Raw genomic sequence first — 18,847 nt, 5'->3', positions numbered from 1 at the left:
CATGTCTTTAACATGTCTTGTAAAGTTGAATATGTTCAAATTTGACCAATTTCACTATTTTTATCATCTCGAATTATAATATACATTATCGGTTAACTCTGTTGGCTTATTTTTCAGAAGCTAGGCTTGTGACCATTATTTAGAAATATATTGAGCCAAAAATATTTTGTGTATTAAAAATTATGCCCATTTGGAGTTCACCCTTGTGTAGAAACCTTATAAAAGATCTTATTTTGCGAGAATTGCTTCATTCCATGCTCGATGAGGGGATGAAGACCTTTGAGGTCTAACCTTTGCTTGTCTCCACGTTCTAGTGCAGCTATTGTGCAAATGTACTCTCGGATTTTTTACCATATATCTCCGATAATTTTTTTTATTCATCATATACCCTCGATGTTTTCAAAATTCACCATATACACCTCAATTTCTTGATAATTCACCATGTGCCTTTAATGATTAACAATTATCATTTTTTTTAATCATTAAGCCTTGACTCCATTACTAAACCTTATTTCATCGCTATTTCACTCATTTACCCTAATAAATTAGCATTGAAATAACACATAAGACCAAAGAAGAAGCTAGAGAGTTATGGAGGAAAACAACTAAAATGGGCCATTTGTTGTGTTTTAATGGTGTTCAATTACGGCTAACGACTCAAATAGGGGTTAGATTTAGTAACAGAATTAGGAGATAGTGATTAAAAAAAGTTGATAATCGTTAGTCATTAAGGGTACATGGTGAATTATCAAGAAATTGAAGGACATACGATGAATTTTGAACATCAAGGATATATGGTGTATAATAAAATTTGTCGGGATATATGGTGAAAAATACGGTGTACTCCAAACATGTTCTTAAAACCTATATTAAGCCAATAGTTCCAAATACAAGGAGCAGTAATGTTGCACAGTTCAAGAACTTAACTAGATAATGAAAGTAACTAAACTAGCTGAAAAACTCTACAAAGCTATCTAAACACCCCTGGAAAGCAACAATATAAACTAGATATCAAATTTTTTTATAATTTGTTATTCAAACTCGTGGAGAATAAAAAGGGCATTTATGGGCAATGACTCAATTAATCATCATGAATAGTTAATTGCGCTTTTAATGGGTTTTCTTTTAGAACATATTTTGACTCGATAAGGCTTTGGACTTAGGTTTTTGATTGCGCTACTTCTTTAGTCTAGAGCAAGTAGGATGACAATATGTAGTATATACTAGTATATATATATGGTAGTTGATGATATAGGATGTCAATTTCGTCCTCAGTAGCCGGCAGAAGGTTGGCAATGACATCCTCAGAGCAAATGAAGGGCTCGCTGTTAAGAGGACGAGTATGAGTGCCTTCAACAAAGGCGATCTCCATCTGCTCCCAGTCTAGAGTTAGATGGGTGTGGCAGACGCATCTCTTCGCGGCCACCCACCCCCCATCATATCTCTCTCCGAGGAGCCCAGCGAACTCCTCTGACTTCTTGAAGTCTGCCACAGCAAGGCGACCGGCATCAGACTTGGCCTTATCAATGGCACCAGTCGCCTCCTCCTAGGCAGTCTTTAGAGCCAGTTCTAACTCAATTCTCTTCTTCTCCGCCTCCTGTAGCTGGTCAGCCTTCTGACGCAGGTCCACCAACTCTATATCAGTTTCGGCCTTGGTCGCCTTCTCATCGTCCAAGTCTATCTGCAGCTGGTCGGCATGAGCAACAGCAGCGTCGAGTTTAGTTTGAAGGTCCTTAGTGACATGTTTAGACTCTCCGAACACTCGCTGGTACTCGACGTACTGCGCGCTAACAGCTCCACATCAGAGTTGCTAGCCTACAAAAAAGTGGGGAGAGAAGAACATAAGTCATTACTATATATATATATATATATATATATATATATATATTATTGTTGTAATGTTGCTTAATAATAATAATAATAATAATAATAATAATACACTAGTAGAATAATTGCTTATTGCTGCGGTAATGTTGTTGCAGTTTTACCCATAGGCAGCAATATATCATGTAAAAAGAAAAGAAAAATATCAAATAGACATATTGTTGCGTTTCAGCTAGAAATTAAACCGCAACAATATATGTCAACGTGAAAATTTTCAAACTTAAGTTGATTTTTGGACCAGCTCTATTGCTGCAGTTTTCAGTCAGAACCGTAGCAATATATTAAAATATTAATTTTTTATTAATATTTAAACCTATTGCTACGGTTCCTACAAAAAACGCAACAATAGGCTGTTTTAAAATAAAATGCACGGCCCAATTAGTGTTTTATTCCTTCTTCCTTTTAACAGCTCCCGGCCGTTTTTTTAAACCCTCTCTCCTCACTCTCCCTCTCATTTCCTCCTCATCAGTAATTACGCTCTCTTCTCTCTCTCTCTCTCATCTCCTCATAGACGACATGTCTGTCGCGAGAGAAGCAGCGTGTAAGGGCGGTCTTATGACCGACGATGATTTCTGATTCGTTTTTCTCCATCAACGTTGATTTCTCCGATCCATCGTTAGTCCGCACCAGATCGACGGTGATTTCTCCATCATCTTGTAAGGTCGGTCTTATGACAGACGATGATTTTTCCGATCGATGGTTCGCATCTCTCCACCAACGTTAGTCCGTTTGATTTTTCGCATCTCTCCACCAATGTTAGTCCGTTAGTCCGTTTGATGGTTTGCATTTCTTCGATGATTTTTCCGATCTTGGTTCGCATCTCTCCATTCTCTGTACCGGTGGTGCGGTGGTGGTTCACATTTGTTCTTATTCTCTGTACCGTTCGTCTCCGTCGTATTTTCCCTTTTTAAAAATTTTTAATTTTAAATTTTTATAAATTCTCTGCACTTCTGTTTCAATTTAGATCTTTGTATATTTCTATCTTTTTCTTTTTCGCTTTTTTTATATATTTTCTTATTAGTCTGTTTTTATTTTTTTTATATATATATTTTATAATTAAGGCTTGTAAAATATTATTTTTATTGAATAAATGGCAGTTTGGGTTATTAGTTACTATTGTGTTGTTATTGTACTGCAATAGTCTCCTTGGATTTAAAAATGTTTATATTATAAGTGTATTATAACTACCACAAATTTAAGCATTGAGTAATGAAAAAATGGTTTTGGGAAGAAACCGCAGCAATATACATATATTTTTAATATTACAAAAATACTTATTGCTGCGATTGTTCCGAGAAACTGCAGCAATATGTTTAAATATTATTGCGGTTTAAAACCGCAACAATATATTAATTACCCATTGATGTCACCTTAATTGCTGCGCGGCCAAAAATGCCGCAATAGGGCACTTAATGACCGCATCAATAAGCATTTATTCTACTAGTGATAATAAAATGTGTCACTTATCACAGCCAAGTGGTGAGCAAGCTGAGCCGCGGGTGCCACCAATTTGTCTGCCGAACAATCTATCGGCAGTTAGAGTCCTTTCAGAAGACGGTAGCCCAAGGTGCCACCGTTAGCAGGGATATCTGCATAAAGAGACTCATCTTCCCTCACATCCCAACTCGGCCGTTATAATTAACCGGGAATAGTAGGGGGCGAGAGAAGGCAGCCTTAACAGCAGCACAGAGGGGTACCTCCTTCGTCTCGATCCATTCACGGACCCCAGAAAAGATTCCCGGACCCAGATCCAAGAGAAAACTCGGAGCACTAGGGATCTCATAGATCCTCTGCCGCATGGACGAGCCGAATCCCAGTGCCATCCCAATGCTGCTTATAGCCGTATCAAGAGGGGCGTCCAGGGGATGACAGGAGTGGAATCCCGAACAGGAGAATCAACATGGACTTCAGAACCGGTAATGGGTGTTTCAGACAAAGAAGCAACTTCCACAGTTTGTCGCTTCTAAGAGTCTTCCATCTCAGCTTCACGAGGTCGCCTACGGCTGACACTACTGCCGCCCCTGTTCACTGGGACTTGAACAGTTGACCGGGAAGGGGTGTGATCCCCCCAACCAGGAGTGTGGCCCTGAGTCCGTCCAGCACGATGAACAGCCCGACCAGCAGTACGACCACCGCGACCAGCATTGCAATCAGCACCTCACGGACCTCTAGTAAGGTCGTGAACGGTGTCATAATCGAATAGAGGCTCCTCAGAAGTCTTAGACATTGGTTTTAAATTCTCGTCTAAGCCTAACTCCTCGAGATCCAAGCTACCGGCACCTGTAATAAGAAGGATAAATGTTTTCAATAAGAAAATAAAAACAAAGAATTAACATTGCCAAAGTCCTATGTCAGACCAAAATTCAGGGTACACACCTTTTGGGCGAGTCCGGCACAGGAACAGGGCAGACAAGGGCACATTGCCGAGAATTTACTTAGCATGTGGAAGCCAAGTACAAGGAATTCGTGTCTCAGACTCTTCACCACCTTCAACCTCTGGCTCGGACTCGAAATAATCAAAGGCTTCTTGCTCAGCCTTGGACAAACCATAGGAGAGCACAACCTCCATCCTAGTGATCGGTTTCGTGAAGTGCCGACAAAGAGGGAAATTGGCCGGTACCTTTAGCCAATAAAAGGCTTGCTGTCATCCCTTCAACCAAGTCAGTTTTGGATAAATGGTCATCTCATTCTTGGCTGTCATCAACGACTACCACCTTTCTCAACATAACCATTCCTTCGCAGCCAATGGAGCCGGCGGAAGAAATTAAGGGTCTTGGGAAAATCCAAATACCGGCAGACCCAGACATACGCGATCAGGTTCCTCACGGCCAAATGAGTCAATTAAGCAAGGTAGACGTTGAAGGCCTTCAAGATCTTCACCAGAACAAGATCCACAGGGAAACGCAGCCCAAACTCAAAATGATGGGCGTAAACAGCTACATGCCCTGCCGGACAATCAGTCGCCTTCAATCCCTTGATCGGGATCACCAATATATAGTCGGCAGAAAAGGCATACAGCTCCTCAGCAACTTTGCAGTAGTCTAACTCTAAGGCGTACGCTCGCCAAGTTTTACAAATGACCGTGTTCTTGGGACCACTGCAATGGGGGAAGCCATATTCCTGAATGAAGAACATTGTCCCGTTCAGGATTAGGCTCGGGACAAGAAGAAGGGGCCATACTAGAACTCTCACCAATGGCGATCTCGGTATGGCGAACGGTCGGCTCTCGACCAAAAGTAGAAGGACTAGTGCCAACCTCATCCATGATGGCAATGAAGTCATTGTTTGAACCTAAATCAACAACAAGAGGATGAGCTGGGCCGAAATCACGAGCAAGTCGGTCGTAAAAGCTAGCGTCTGCCACCATCCTGGCATCAGCTAAACTATCTAGCCAAGCATGTTCCCTCAAAGGCTGGACATTAAGACCGGGAACAACATCAGGCGGGGGAAACCTAACGGTCCCGCGGGCTAAAATTTGGTGTCTTAACTCCCTAAGCGTTTGTTTATCTCCACTCATCCTAGCGAACAGGTATTGACTAGTCAAATCTTATTGCTCGGGAGTAGAGCGATCGTTAAGGAACTTAGACCTTAGTTCTTTCGCCATATCGACTGTAAGAGGCAGGTCAGCTAGAAGGCGAGTCCGCCCCTCCCTAGGGCTAGAAATAGACAAACTTTGTCCGCTATCAAGGGAAGAAGGAGAAGACGGTTCACTTTTGGACATGTATTCACTACTCAAAATTTTATGATTGTCTGAATGGTCCGACATAGTTTTAAGGAAGGAAAAATACAGCGAAAAACCAAAAAGTTTCGAGATTGGTACCTGAGAGAAATTTCGCCGGAAAAATGACCAGAGAAAGCGAAGCAAACTTCCCCGAAATGCAGCAGGAGAAACAGGAACTCGCTAGAGAAGAGGCCGAAGCAAAGAAAAACACCCTCGAGCAAAATCCAGGAAAAGAACCGAAATTTGTGGAAATTCGTCAAAAGCAAGGAGAGAAATGCAGAAAAATGGCCTTTTTGAAGAAATTTAGGGAAGAAAGATGCTCTTAGTCGAAAAGTAGAAGCTTTGAAGTTCTCAGAGAAACGAGAAAACCAGAGAAAAAGGTTGAAGAAAGACGAAGAAATTGAATGAAAAATAAAGAAAAGAAAATTTTGTTTTTAAATACCAAAATGAGCGGTGACGATTGAAAAACGCATCAATTGTAGCCCTGGATCAACGCCAAGTGTCACCTACACAGCACACCCTAATAAATAAAAGGGTGGAGAAACGAGCGGGATTCTAGAATCCGTAATGATTACAATTTTTGGAATTTACAACTCACCGCATGTCAACACGTGGCAACATCATAAACCTAACCAAAGTAGCATGCAAAATTCGTTCGCGTCATCAAACTTAACATCAATGACGGTCACAACCCCCCATGATGTTGGGGGGTTAGTTGTATGGGTACCACCCAAGTCTATAGTCGGACACGGAAGTAAGTCCGACACGAAATGTTTTAGGATGCAAACTCATAAGAGGGAAACAAGTGTTCCTTAATAATAGACCGAGACTACCTTCGCGGCCACAGAATAGGACAAAAGAAGGGAATCTTCCCTCCTGACAGACTCGTCACAATCATACACGTGTCAAAGGATTACCTATCCAGTCAAATGAATAGTACTTCTATAAATAGCCCAATGGTACTATATCTGCAAGTACATTCTCTCTCATACTAAAAATAGCTTATCTCTCTCTAATCCTTATCGGACATTAGCTGACTTGAGTGTCGGAGGGGGTTTCCTCGCATCCCCCCGAGGGTAGCTCACGTTTGTTCTTGTGCAGTTCACCACTCCCGGATAGCCCTCAATCACTAATGGACAACTCTTAAGTCTGCCACAGTTTCGTAATCGGAACACCGTCCTTGTCAATTATTCCTAAAATTTATGGGTTTGCATGTTTTATTAGTCGTATTACTGAATTTTTATGGGATTATGTGAGTTACTTCTCGAATCGCTTTATTTTTATGCTCGCGCCTAATTACTTCATGAAAAGTATAGAGTTAAAAAATTTGGATATTTTGGATTGGATCAGATATAGTGTTTGAAAATTTTGATTAATTTGTTTTAGATTTAAACTATCATCGACTTGGATTTAAAATGAAAAAGTGAAATCCAATTTTATTTGAATTGATATGGACTTAGCTTAAGTCCAAACCATACACCGATCTGCCACCTCTCACTATAGTAGCACTTCTGTAAATATTGTTGTAATACCTTTGTCTTTTTTTTCTTTTGACGAGGATTTACCTTTGTGAATAAAGAAATATTTGGCAGGCGGTTGCTTGAGAAATTTTGGTGGTTGATCAGCTTACCTGATAAAGAGGGAAAAACGGCCCTTGACACTGCCATAGCTGAACAAAACCCTGACCCATGGCTTATAGAATTGCTGAGAGACCCTTCTTTGATAAAAAGAGAACGTTTTGATTGGCTTACAGCATGTCAGACAGATGACACATTAGCTGTAATCGCCTTCATGAATAATTGTTCAGATTTTCAGATGATTTACCGTGAAGAAAATGACACTCCTTTGCACCACATCAAATTGCGAACTTACAATGATTACTTGAACTTTTTTATGATTCCATCTGTTGCGGGACTTAAGAACACAACTGATTCTCAGGGTGCAACGCCTTTGCACCGAGCACTAGAGAGGAAGGACATATTTCTGGCTAAGGCACTACTCGTTAATAATGGGGTTGAACAAAACTATTATAAAAACATAAAGGATTCTCGTGGTGCAACTTCCATGGTATTGCTTGCGGAGCTTTGCAAACAAGACGACGACTGGGTATGTTGTACTTGTTATACTTCCTTAAAATGGAAATGTCATGCATATTACTTGTTACATAAATACTTTTGACATTTTTTTCATACTTAAAAGCATAGTTATGGACCTATGATAAGGCATGTAAACCACTATTACCTGCAGGCACAGATGTGCAAGGAAATCAAAGTGAACCCAAACTTTAGAACAACTTACATCCAATCTGGGACGAATCTGGATCAAATGCGAAACACACTATCTGTGGTTGCGGCTCTTTTGGCAACAATTACATTTGCGGCTGGATTCACGCTCCCGGGTGGTTTTGATAATGAAACTGGCAATACCATTCTGGCAAAGAAACCATCATTTATAGTGTTCTTACTATCAGATGCATTTGCCATGTGCACATCCATGCTCGTCTTGTTTTGCTTGATATGGTCCATGGTTTCTAACCATGAGAGATCATATTTATTGGTTGATCGCTGTGTGTGGATACTTATGCTATCCCTGATTGGCACAATGGTGGCATTTATAACCGGTACCTATACGGTAATAGACCGTAGCTCGTTGTGGGCAGCCATATTTTTGGTCGTCATGTGCTCTTTGTTTATAACTGCAACGATTTCTATCATCTTGCAAAACATTTTGCGTAAGGTACTTACAAAGTTAATTCTTTCGACAAACCAAAAGCGGAAAGATGGAATCAGATCGCTTGAAGAGGTAAAAACCGCTATAGAGCCCTATACTTTTAGGTTCTCTTAGTCTGTGTTACATTGTCTTAATAATCTGTAAGATATATGAGGAAGAAAAAAGAATAACCAGATTTAACTTAGCTTGTGATGCTTGTCCCCTTAAATGATTGAACTCCATTTCCAATTTCCAGGGAATACAACTTATTTCAGGAAATGATGACACTCAGAATGTCGGGGGGAATATGCAATGATCCAGCTGAAGTCCCATTGCTTGAACTGGTAAAAAGTAAAAATTGTGCTCTTATTGATTCATTATTCACTTCTAATTTTTTTACATGCTAAAATTTTCATTAATTAAAAAAGCGAAAGTACAATCTAATGTTACTACAGCTAAACATAAAACACACAAACTTTAAAATGAGCTGCACTTGCTCTTACATATCCTACTAACAAAAACTAACTTGTTGTTGATCTAGTCCAAGTGATCCTTATCTTGGGCGGCTTCTGGTGGATTTGGGTAAATTGTTTTGTCGAAAAAGACCTAACATGATGAGAGAGAATTTGTTGAGATGCTGAAACCATATGATCTTCAGAGAGAGAGACTAATACACTTCATCTTGTTGAATCCTTTGTTCACAAGATGAGAAATCCCAAGGTGCTTGAGCAAAAACTTCTTTCGGGGATTCTACTGATTGAACTATGAAAGAAGCCACATCCTTTGGTGCGTGATTTCTGACCCTGCTTCAAGGGTACCTAAAGTTTTAACTCGTAAGGCTGAAACTCAAAATTTGTGGAGGTTGAAACGTAACCCAAATCAAACTATAGGGCTTCCCACAAGATGCATTTTTGATGGGTGATGACTTTTAAAGTCATCACATGAACTTCGGGCGAATTAGCTTGATGAAATTCGCCCATTCGTCGGATATAAAGAGTCGACCCTTCAATCCCGAATCAGGAAGATCGAGCCATAATAGACATACATCCTGTCCTAGAATAAGAACTACCTCTCACATTACCCAACACTCGAACTCCTAAAGCTGCTTGTTGAGCCAAACAATACCAAACTCCAAGAGTAACTCCACTATAGATCGAATTTCTTAGATCGTCCCTTGTCTTAGGAAACCAAAATATTTCTATTACCCACATAGTACTACCAAATTTCACCTTAGTACACCCCAAAATATTTCTATTACTCACATAATACTACTGTTAAAAGAAGGGAAGCAGGCTGGTCGACGACCGGTTAAGCGACCGGCCACCAACGAGCCTATTAGGGTGGGTCTTTAGAATTCGTGTTTTTTTTGGGGGAAGGCTGAAGAGCGGCAAGAGAATATTTGTTATTAGGCCTAGTTACTAATTATTTACCACTCTCAATTTGGAGTTAAAATAATTCTCCTTATTTCTAAACTCACCTGAATTGGATTTATCTAAACTCATTAATACTATTTTTAGAAAATCTTTACATATTCACCTATTTGAACCTATTTAAACTCAATTTTATAAGGTATTATAATTATATTTAGTCTTTTGATCAATATATTTTAGAAAGTTTATCATTGAGTTCTAAATTATAAAGTCTTTGATATTATACTATTGTAATAATTGCTATTCGAAGTTTAAGTAAAAAAACTTAAATGGACCCGGTGCAACTTAATGTGCACCAGGTTGGTAATTGATATTAACTTCATATAGTGAGTTTTATAGATATAGTGAACTTGTAACAATATAGTGGATTTTATTAACGGAAAACATATAGTGAAATTATATGCAATATAGTGGAAGATTTAATTTTAGTGATTTAACTTGCAGGAAGATGTAGATTGTGTAGTATATATATTGTGACATGTGCTTTAACATGTAGAAAGAAATAGTTTCTGCATGATACAGTGAGTGCAATAATATAGTGAGTTTCTACATGATATAGTAAGTGTCTGAAAAATTAGTGGATTGTTTATAAATGATTTAGTTTCTACAAGATATAATATGTTTTTGAATGATATAGTGAGTTTATTCATGATATAGTGGGTTTCTGAATGATATAGTTGATTGTTTAGAAATGATGTAGGTTATTCGCGATATAGTATATTTTTGAATAATATCGTGAGTCTTTGTATGATATAGTGGGTTTCTGAATAATATAATGGATTGTTCAGAAATGATATGTGCTTTTAGCCTGATGCATACTAATAGTAATGTGATCCGGGTCCACACAAGTCAGATTGAAGTTTAAGAGTGTTATAACATGAAATAATTATATTTTTATAAATTTTGAAGGTTTAGAATGAGAACTATTTGTATTTATAGCATAAATCATACAACAAAAGATTGAGTATTAAAGTTGTATTATTTCCTAAAAGGTTTATAGAATTAAGAAAATGGAAGAATATTGTTCTTGTTTGACTTAGGTATTCCTACTTAATCAGGGTTTTACTAAGATTAAACTTAATATTTTTTCGTTTTGAAGTAAGTGAAACACTTCTCTCTTTTATGTGAGAGGTTTTTGAGAGAAATGTTTCACTTATTTTAGAAAGGAGAAATTATATAATAAGTTTTGACTATCTCTTCATAGTACATAATTACATATGATGTCCTTTTCATGGTACATATGCTGCTCAATCTGCTCTTTTATCTATTTATTTTTTTTCACTCCAGTCGTTGTTTTCTTGGTTGCTATCGGCGAGATGCGGCCTGGGTCCCTCAATGCGTCTCCTACTGCCGTCGTTTGGTTGTGCCAATGCCGCGTTGGTGAGGCGGCTTGCTGATAGTCGTCGTATATTTAAAAAAATATTAAGAATTATGTTAGAACTATATATTTTCATATTTATATATGATGTAATCATGTAAATTTATTTTGGGGCCTCCATGATAAGATGAACCGCCTACTATATCGTAACCTCTCGCAAGTTAACCTGGGCTGGGTTGCGGGCATACACTTTGAGAGTGGAGGATGGTAAGGGGAAACACTCTCTCAAAGTGCTCCTAATGGGGATCGAAGATGTAATCATGTAAATGTTATAGTTTAAGTATATATAAAAATCGGTTTTTGCATGAGGTACCCCTGAGGTTTAATGAAATGCACCAGGTACCCTCGTTGTTTGAAAAATGCACCAAATGCCCTTGAGATCTGACTAACTTGCACCAAATGCCATTAATGATGAACGATGTTAGTGTGCCGTTAGTGCATGTTTCTTATGCACCATATACCCTTGAAGTATAAGATAAATGTATGAAAATGGTAATAACGGCTAGTTTTTCAAAATTAATTTAAAACTAGCCGTTGGGAGATAACGGCTAGTTTTTCAAAAGAACATCAGATGCATTTTGATGCACTATTCAAACTGTTATGCCTACTTTACAATGAACTCATAATCCCACACTTGCTCTTCAAATTTTCAATCCTCCAACATTAGAGTGCCAAACAAGACTTGCAAATGTAGGAGAATATTTGCGATTAGGAGCTCGGAATCATCAATGAATCCGCAACAATTATACTACAAGTGTGATGCGTGTAATAACAATTTTAGGTGGTGTAGTGGTTATGTTGAGCAACATAATGGGGATGATATACTTGAAGAAGAAGAAGTGGAAAATAATGCAAAGTTGGTGGAGGAAATGAAGCAATTGAAGAAAAAAATCAAGCAACAACACAAGTGCTTGCAAGCGGCCATCAAAATAGGAATTATCATGTTTCTTTTACTAGTGTTTGTAATGAAGAACTGAAATGGGAAGCAATGTAATCAAATGCATCTGAATTTCATTAAATAAAATGTGACTTGTATGATTCACCAAAAACGGTAGGTTTACATTGTCCAAAAAATAGTAGCTTCACATCACCAAAAAATTGATCTTCACAACATTCCCAAAAAGTTGGTCTTTTGTTTCAACTACTATTTACCCGTAACAACTACATTTAGAGAGTTTCAAAATATGAAATTAAAATAAAAAAATTCACTGAAAGGAGAGTACAAGACCTTGGTCTTCTTAACATTGGATGCACCCTTAGATGTTGCTGCAACTCTTTTCTTTCCCTTTTGTGAGCTGCTGTCAGGCACATCAATGTGTTGTTGTGCTGTTGAAGGACCCCTAGCAGCAGCAGCAGCTTCTTTCTTTTGTTTGACAGTGGTTCCTCCTTTGCATGTTCTAGAATTATGGCCAACCTCCTTGTAGTGACCACACTTGATAGTGCTGCCCCCTTTTCCTCTTTTCTTCTCACATCTCCATCTCTTTCTCTGCTTAGCTGGCCTCCCAGCATTTCTTTGGAAATGGGGGGGTAAAATTTTAGGAAGTTCAAACAAGGGCCACTTCGTTGAATCAGGCATTGGGTGCATATGGTTTGAGTAGGTACTTTTGTAGGCAGTCCCTTTGTACTAAGTAGAAACAAAGTCCTTAGGCTCTAGTCTTTGATAAAAAATAACCCTAAGGCCATGTTTACATGGAATACCAGTCCCCTACCACTTCCCACAGACACATTTCCTATGCTCTAGGTTAATGGGGAAATGCACATGGTCTTCCCTAACCTCAAACTCATCCCCACCTGCTTATGTGACAAAATTTAGCTTCATCAGATCTCTCATTCAAGATCCTTGTGGCATAATCAGTCAAGGCATTAGGGTCCATGCCAACTGCTTTGTCAAACCTAGACTCGATTCTTTCCATGCACCAATACCTTATAGCTGCAATAAAATATCATAGAAACTAAATGACTGAAACTAAACATTATTGCAAATAAATTAGGCACAATGGGATGGGGAACATTACCTTCCAATAAAGACATGACGGGGAGGTCTCTAAATGGTTTTGTGCATGCATTAAAGGAATCCACAAAGTTGGTTGTGTTGTGATCACAAACAACTTGAGGGTTAAATGCATGTCTGGACCATTGCTCCTCTACCTTGTTCATGCTTGGTTATCTTCTCTATGGCCTTTTTGTAAACATTCATGTTGTAGGCATCAACAGCAACCCAAAACAGTTTGAGGAAAGCACTTCCACTAAATCCAGCATTTTTGCAGTTTGCATAAAGATGCTGGCAGCATATCCTCCTTGCAGCATCATGGAAGACTTCATGCAAGGCAGTTTCAACTCCCTACATTTATGTCGTACCACACATTAGCAAACACCAAAAAGAGTAGTGCAAGAAAAACAAAAAAAAACTTAGAAAGTATTAGATGACTAACCCTTATTCTGTCACTAATGAAGGTCCAATATGATGTATGGACTCCTTCACTAATGAATAGGAGTTTCAAGAACTTGAAGAAGTAACCCCCTCTCTCAATGCTTTCCTTGCTCACTATCCCATATGCAAATGGAAATATTTCATTATTTCCATCAATTGCAACAATTGTGAGGAGACCCCCCTTGTAGTACCCACTCAAATGAGTGTCATCAATCCCTATAAAAGGTCTACAACCACCTAGAAATCCCCTCACTTGAGCTGCAAAGGAGATGAAGCATGCCTTGAAGTGAGGAGATTCACTGTTAGTGCTACCTGATCAGGTCACCAAAGCGTAGCTTCCAGGGTTTATTGCCTTAATCATCTCAACATAGGCAGGCAACAACCCATAGGATTCAAAAAAACCACCATATAATACTTACTTTATCATCTCCTTTACCATATACAAAATCGTCTTCTTCACCTTCAACCTGAACTTTTCTTGGCATAACTTCTGTAATGATTTAATAGGGATGTCTGGTGTAGCTTCAATGTCACCCCTCAAATGTCTTGTCAACCAAACAGTGGAAATCATAGGATTATTTTCCAACCTCTCACATAACTTGTGTTCTCCTTTGAAGGTCTTGATTTCCCAACTGTTGTTGTCTAACAACTTAGATGCATGGATCCTACAGTCATAACCCTGAACAATGCAACATGCAGTGAACCTACTGTTATCAGCCTTCTCTACCCTCACTGCAAACCCTTCTTGTATGCAATAATAGTCCTTAAACACATCAAGAAAATGTTCTTTGGAGGAGAATATCATCCAAGAATGAAGCTTCACCTCACCAAAAGCCATATCATCAACCACCTTACCATTCAAGTAGACCTAATCCATGGTGGATGTCTCAGCAAGCACTCATCAAACCTAGCCCTCTGTGTATCACCATCAAAGTCAGGCTCATCTTCAAGAACTTCCTCTTCAAGGTCCAAATTTTCTAGCTCCACCTCAGAACATTCTTCCTCCTCTTCATAATCCTCATCCTCACTGTTGTCAGAATCCCAAGCATCAGAGTCTCCAGATTCATCCTCTTCATGCACAGGTTGCCTAGACCTAGTTGCATTTCTCCTAGGGTCCTTAGTCTTAGGCACATAAGTACCAAGCCTCCTTGCACTAATCTTAGCAGCCCTAAAACCCTTCTTAACAGTCCCCTTTTTTGTTTGGGTGGTTGGTTTTCTTAAGGGTTGTTTTCTAGTGGGTTGGTGTGAGGGTTCAGTTGAGGGGGTCAATGAGGGCTGTGAGTAGGAGCTGAAGGGTGTGAGGGGGAGATTAGGAGACTGTGAGTATGAGGGGAAGGATGTGTGGATGGGATTGGGGGACTGTGAGTATGAGGGGAAGGATGTGTGGGTGAGATTGGGGGTTGTGAGTAGGAGGTGGTTGGTGTAAGGGTGAAACATGTGGGGGTATTGCAGTTGGGGGTGTTGCAGGAGGTGTTGGTGGTTGTTGGTTATGATGTGGGGGGCTTTGGTGTGGGGGGGGGGGATTTTGTTGTGAGGGTGACTGAGGTGGGGTTTGGGGAGGAGTACTTTGTGTTTGTGACATTGGTGGTTGTGACAGCCCAGGGTCTGTTTCCTACACTCTTTCATACTCCACTGCCCTGTCATTCTCAACATTATAAAAAGGGACCTCCACTGAGACAATGAACTTCCTTGCCTAAGTATCTCTCAATCTTAGCTTCCTCTTCTTGTTTCTTCAATTCCTCCTTTTGTTTCCTTAATTCCTCCTCTCGTCTTTTCCTTACTTGTTCTTCAAATTCTGCTTGTTTAGCAGCTTCTCTCATCAACTTGCCATTCCTCATTTGTATGACTAACTTAAATGACAACCCTACATCATGTGTTTCTTCTATCCATATAATACTATCCTCTTTACCTCTAAATAGAGGGAACATACTCATCAAATTGTCATCATCACTCACTTCTACCCTCTGACCAAGCCTAGGATGATCATACCAAAATCTAAACTTCTCAAGCACAAGAACAACTTGCTTTTGTCCCTCCACTATGAACTCATCAATCAAATCCATAAAACTACCCTCATCCATATCTAATACCCTAACATCAAACCTACGTCCCTTGTAATCACAAAGTAACCAAATATCTCTAACCCTAAGCATATTACAAGCAATGAATCAAAACCACATCATAACATGCATGAAGTAAGTAAAAAAATTCAAACTTTAAACAATCAACAATCATAGACTTAAACCCTAAAAAAACAGTTAATTTCAAGCATTTTAACCATTAACTTATTAATTTCAAGCATTTTAACCATTAACTTCACTAAATTCCACTAAAAGAAAACTGAATGAGAGAGATACATACCTATTCATTTTGAAGATTTAACCTAGACTTTCTTCAATTTCCAAGTGCACCCAATTCCTCTTCAAAACCCGCAATTCAGATGCGAGCAACCCATATTATACAACTTGAACTTCCCACTCCAATTTTCAGTCTTCAGATTATGCAGAATTCCCCTAAAAAAATTTGTGCGATTTTTAGAGCTTTTTCGGATGAGAGAGTTTGAAAAACAGAGGGTGTGGGTGAAGGGAAGAGGAAATTAATACGAAAGGTCGTGGGTTAGGGATCATTCTAATGGCGTCAGTTCTGACTGATGGCATTTCTGTAAATATGCACTAACGGCACACTAACGTCGTTCATCATTAATGACATTTGGTGCAATTTAGTCAAGCCTCAGGGGCATTTGGTGTATTTTTCAAACAACGAGGGTACCTAGTGCATTTCATTAAACCTCAGGGCTACCTCATGAAAAAACCGTATAAAAATCTCCTTCAAAAACAAAACGCATATATGAAAAGTGGATTTAGTTATATTTATAAGTATTAAAGATTGAAGTAGTTAGCATATTAAAGAATTTTAAAAAATAGATTCTACTAGAGCTTTAAATATAATTTTTATGGTTCTAAATAGTTGGCATAAATTATAGTACTGGCTCGTAATTGGCCTCTGGGTGTGGATCTTATATAAGGACAGTCAAGATGATTTCTTCTTACCTTTAAAAAAATAAAGAGGTTTGAATATTAAGTTAAGTTTGTCCTATTGGGAAGGAGAGAGTGTTCCCACTATATTTTGGGGGCTCAATCTCCACTGAGAGCACTTTGGGAGTGAATGCCTTGACTTTTTTCCCCTCACTTTCAAAATGTATATCCCGCTAACCTTATATGATTAAATGGGGTTACTCGTATAATTAAACAGGGTCATCATATCTTAAGTGAGCTTACTCCTACAAAGAATGGGGTTACTCGTATAAATAAAATGGGTTAGTTATTAAATAAAATGGGGTTACTCATATGATTAAATAAGGTTACTCGTATGATTAAATAGGATCATCGTATGACTAAAATGTTACTCTTACAAACAAATAAGGCCACTAGTATTAATAAATGGGGGTTACTTGTGTAAACAATTGGGGTTACTGGTATAAATAAATGAGTTTACATGTATTATATATGATTAAAATAGGTTACTCATATGATTAAACAAGGTTACTCTAAAACTAAATGAAGTTACTGCGAAAAATAAATGAAGTCACTCATATAATATTAGGTTACGTGTAATAGTATAAGGGGTTACTTTTGTAAACAAATTGAAAATACTTATATAAATAAAATGAGGTTACTGCTATAAACAAATGCAATTACTAGTATAAATAAATGGGGTTACTCATTTATCCTAAAATCTTCTCCGTTAGAAATTAATCAATTGTCCATAAATTGTCTAAGATAGTTTTATGTATGATTTTACATTAGGGAAACAACCAACTCTCTTCATTTGATCCATTATATTCGATGCTTCCACCACCTTCTTCCCTTTACAAAGTGCATTCGCCATCCATCTAGCAACTCCAAACTTACCAGACCCTATATCATTCACCAACTCATACTCCAACTTCCTGTTGTTCTCGCCCTCTGATACTCTGATCCATCTCTCTATTTCAAGTTCTTCAAATTTCAGATAACTCAACTTAATTGAAAAAAACTTTGAATAATCATCATAACTATCAACATCACTTGAAAATAAAAGTAAGCAAGACGAGTTGTTCTTTATTAAACTCGAAAAAAGCACGGAATATAAAACATCACTAGGAAGAAAACAATGATTCTGAAATCCTAAAAAACCAGAAAACCGGAAAACCGGCAAAAGAGGAGAGTGAAGAGATGATCAGAGAGCGAGAACTTGGTAGGAGAGAAAAAAAAAAGTGCCAAAGCAATTGCAAGATCAGAGAAAAGGAAGGTGCAGAGAAGAGAGAAAATGGAAGCAAGGTCACATGGAGCGAAGGAGGAGTACGAAAATAGGGTGGAAATTCACATGAGCCTTATGTATAGACCGACCACACCTATACATATAGTTGTGGCGGACCACATATAAGAATTTGTGTATTAGTTTCAATTTCAGATAACTTTGGCTTTCGAGTCATAAGGATTTGGGTTGGGTCTGCCGTGAGGGATTCTTCCACCTTAATTAGGAGTTAAGGTCTTAGATTTGAGCCTTGAGAATAGAGCAACGCTCATTGCTGACCATTGTCTTCTTGACTTGAGTGCGCGGCTTACTTGGATTCTAAAGTGGCTTTGAATTACCATATGCTTCAAAAAGGAATCGAGATGAGCAAATTGAAGTACTCCTGCTACTTACTAGGCATGAGCTGATAGTCTAATACAATACCATAAACCGACAAAATTAAACCCTAGACAGTAAAAGCATGTTCGTCAAGAATTGTTGACCTATTTGAGTTGATACTAATCTAACACGAAATTATATTGCTCAAGTTTGGATTGAAATGTTCAAATGTTTGATCCTTTTATTCAAATAGGCTGATGTGAACTCACTAATCTGCTAGCTGAATCCAACTCATTTACTGAATCTGTCAAATCTCTAACAATATGTTGAAGCGGAGAATTAGTGCAATTTGGTAAACTTGTTCATCAATCGTAATTTAATGATGCGATTGAGTATATATTTAGACATCTGAAATTATATATTTGATCCATTCTATTTTGTACCTACAATCAAATTTATCTACATGTTATTTCAAGCACTTTCTTCCCTCCACTTTGATGCAAAGATTATTTTGTCAATGGATATTACATGAATCGCCTGTTTAATAAGCAGCCTAAATTTGGGTACACCTGTTTAATGTTGACACAAACACAAATCGCATCCAACCAATTCTGCATTAATGTTCTGTTCAAAAGGAGAAAACGGGAGACCATGCCACCAATAATTGTTAAACACAATAC

General features: G+C 38.4%; 1 protein-coding gene across 1 annotated transcript; it reads left to right on the top strand.

Moving 5' to 3' along the window:
* The first annotated feature begins 7,706 nt into the window (after positions 1–7,706).
* Positions 7,707–8,654, top strand: LOC104891016 (ankyrin repeat-containing protein ITN1-like). Its single transcript, XM_048641859.2, has 2 exons — positions 7,707–8,407; positions 8,571–8,654. Exons 1-2 carry the CDS (start codon positions 7,820–7,822, stop codon positions 8,628–8,630), a joined length of 648 nt encoding a protein of 215 aa, XP_048497816.1. The 5' UTR covers positions 7,707–7,819; the 3' UTR covers positions 8,631–8,654.
* Positions 8,655–18,847: the final 10,193 nt, after the last annotated feature.

This window comes from Beta vulgaris, chromosome 4, assembly GCF_026745355.1.
Source record: "Beta vulgaris subsp. vulgaris cultivar EL10 chromosome 4, EL10.2, whole genome shotgun sequence".
Lineage (NCBI taxonomy): Eukaryota > Viridiplantae > Streptophyta > Magnoliopsida > Caryophyllales > Amaranthaceae > Beta > Beta vulgaris.
The sequence above is the reverse complement of the archived record's forward strand: the minus strand, read 5'-3'. Positions and strand labels throughout refer to the sequence as shown.